The sequence below is a fragment of the Myotis brandtii genome, unplaced genomic scaffold, assembly GCF_000412655.1.
Source record: "Myotis brandtii unplaced genomic scaffold, ASM41265v1 scaffold2561, whole genome shotgun sequence".
In the NCBI taxonomy this organism is placed as follows: Eukaryota; Metazoa; Chordata; class Mammalia; order Chiroptera; family Vespertilionidae; genus Myotis; species Myotis brandtii.
In genome coordinates, this window is record NW_005359721.1 from 426,209 (window position 1) to 427,442 (window position 1,234).

The window sequence follows — 1,234 nt, forward strand, 5'->3', positions numbered from 1 at the left end:
CCCCGCTTTGCCCCATCTCTTTATTACTCCTTTCCTTGCCGCCTCCCGTGGTCACCTCTCATTCATTTCCTTTACTGTCTTCTCCAACTTCATATTCTCTTCCCTGCCTCTTCCTCCACCCCCTCTGCAGACACTAAATGGCTCTCTGACCCTGGAGCTGGTGAATGAGAAATTCTGGAAAGTGTCCCGACCACTGGAGCTCTGCTATGCCCCCACCAAGGATCCAAAGTGACCCCACAAGGGGACAGCCAGCAGATGGGGACCACGGGCATCCCTGTGTCCTGGCCCCCCACCCCAGCTTCTGTCCCCCAGTGCCCCCAGCCCAGCCAGCCAGCAAGAGGACACAAATGAGGACATGTGGCTTTTATACAAAGTATATCAGATTCTTCTATATTGTACAGATGCACCCACATCTACTGCCTTTTCTATTGCCCCAAACTTCCCACCTACACCAGGTGTTGGGTCAGGTGAAGAACCCTCCTACCAGCAACAACAAATGTGCTTTTTTCCTCTTTGAAACCTGCAGTTCTGTGTCTCTATCGGGGTGCACTAGAAGGGGGGGGTGAGATGGGAAGCCGAGACATCATGTAGAGTCAGCCTTGGCGATGGGAAAACGTCAAAGGTTATTAAAGGCGTGTCCGTCCCTTATTCTGAACCTCCAAATAGCAAATAAGTACAAAAATGGGGAGGGACCAGGGCCCTGTGAAGTCAGGTCCTGAATTTGCCCCCTAAATCCTGAGAAGCCCAGGCTGAAATCAGTTTCAATTCCAAAAGGAAGGCAGGGAACCTGTGGGTCGCGACCCCTTTGGGGGTCCAATGACCCTTTCACAGGGGTCGCCTAAGACCATTGGAAAACACATATATAATTATATTGTTTTTGTGATTAATCACTATGCTTTAATTATGTTCAATTTGTAACAATGAAAGTACATCCTGCATATCAGATATTTACATTACGATTCATAACTAGCAAAATTACAGTTATGAAGTAGCAACGAAAATAATTTATGGTTGGGGGTCACCACAACATGAGGAACTGTATTAAAGGGTCGCGGCATTAGGAAGGTTGAGAACCACTGCTCTAGGGTAAGGCTTGTTTGTAGAGGGGTCAGGGCCTGAGGGTTTGCGAGGGGAAACTGAAGCTGGTTCTATAGCTGGGAGGGGGGGAGGGGGGGCTGCGAGAACCAATCTGCCCCACCTCCCCGGCCTCGGCCGAGTGGGGGGAGGGCCGCCC

At 50.4% G+C, this 1,234-nt stretch overlaps 1 protein-coding gene across 3 annotated transcripts in view; it reads left to right on the forward strand.

Annotated features, from left to right (window-relative positions):
- RING1 (ring finger protein 1) overlaps positions 1 to 519 on the forward strand; it is a 3,693-nt gene extending 3,174 nt beyond the window's left edge. For 2 of the 3 annotated variants that reach the window (XM_005867940.2, XM_005867939.2), the window contains one exon: positions 131 to 333. In XM_005867940.2, the coding sequence (XP_005868002.1) occupies positions 131 to 232 (102 nt within the window). In that variant the 3' untranslated portion in view covers positions 233 to 333. Of the gene's footprint in view, positions 1 to 130 lie in introns of all 3 variants that reach the window. The other variant, XM_005867938.1, reaches the window with a different exon arrangement.
- The last annotated feature ends 715 nt before the right edge of the window (positions 520 to 1,234 follow it).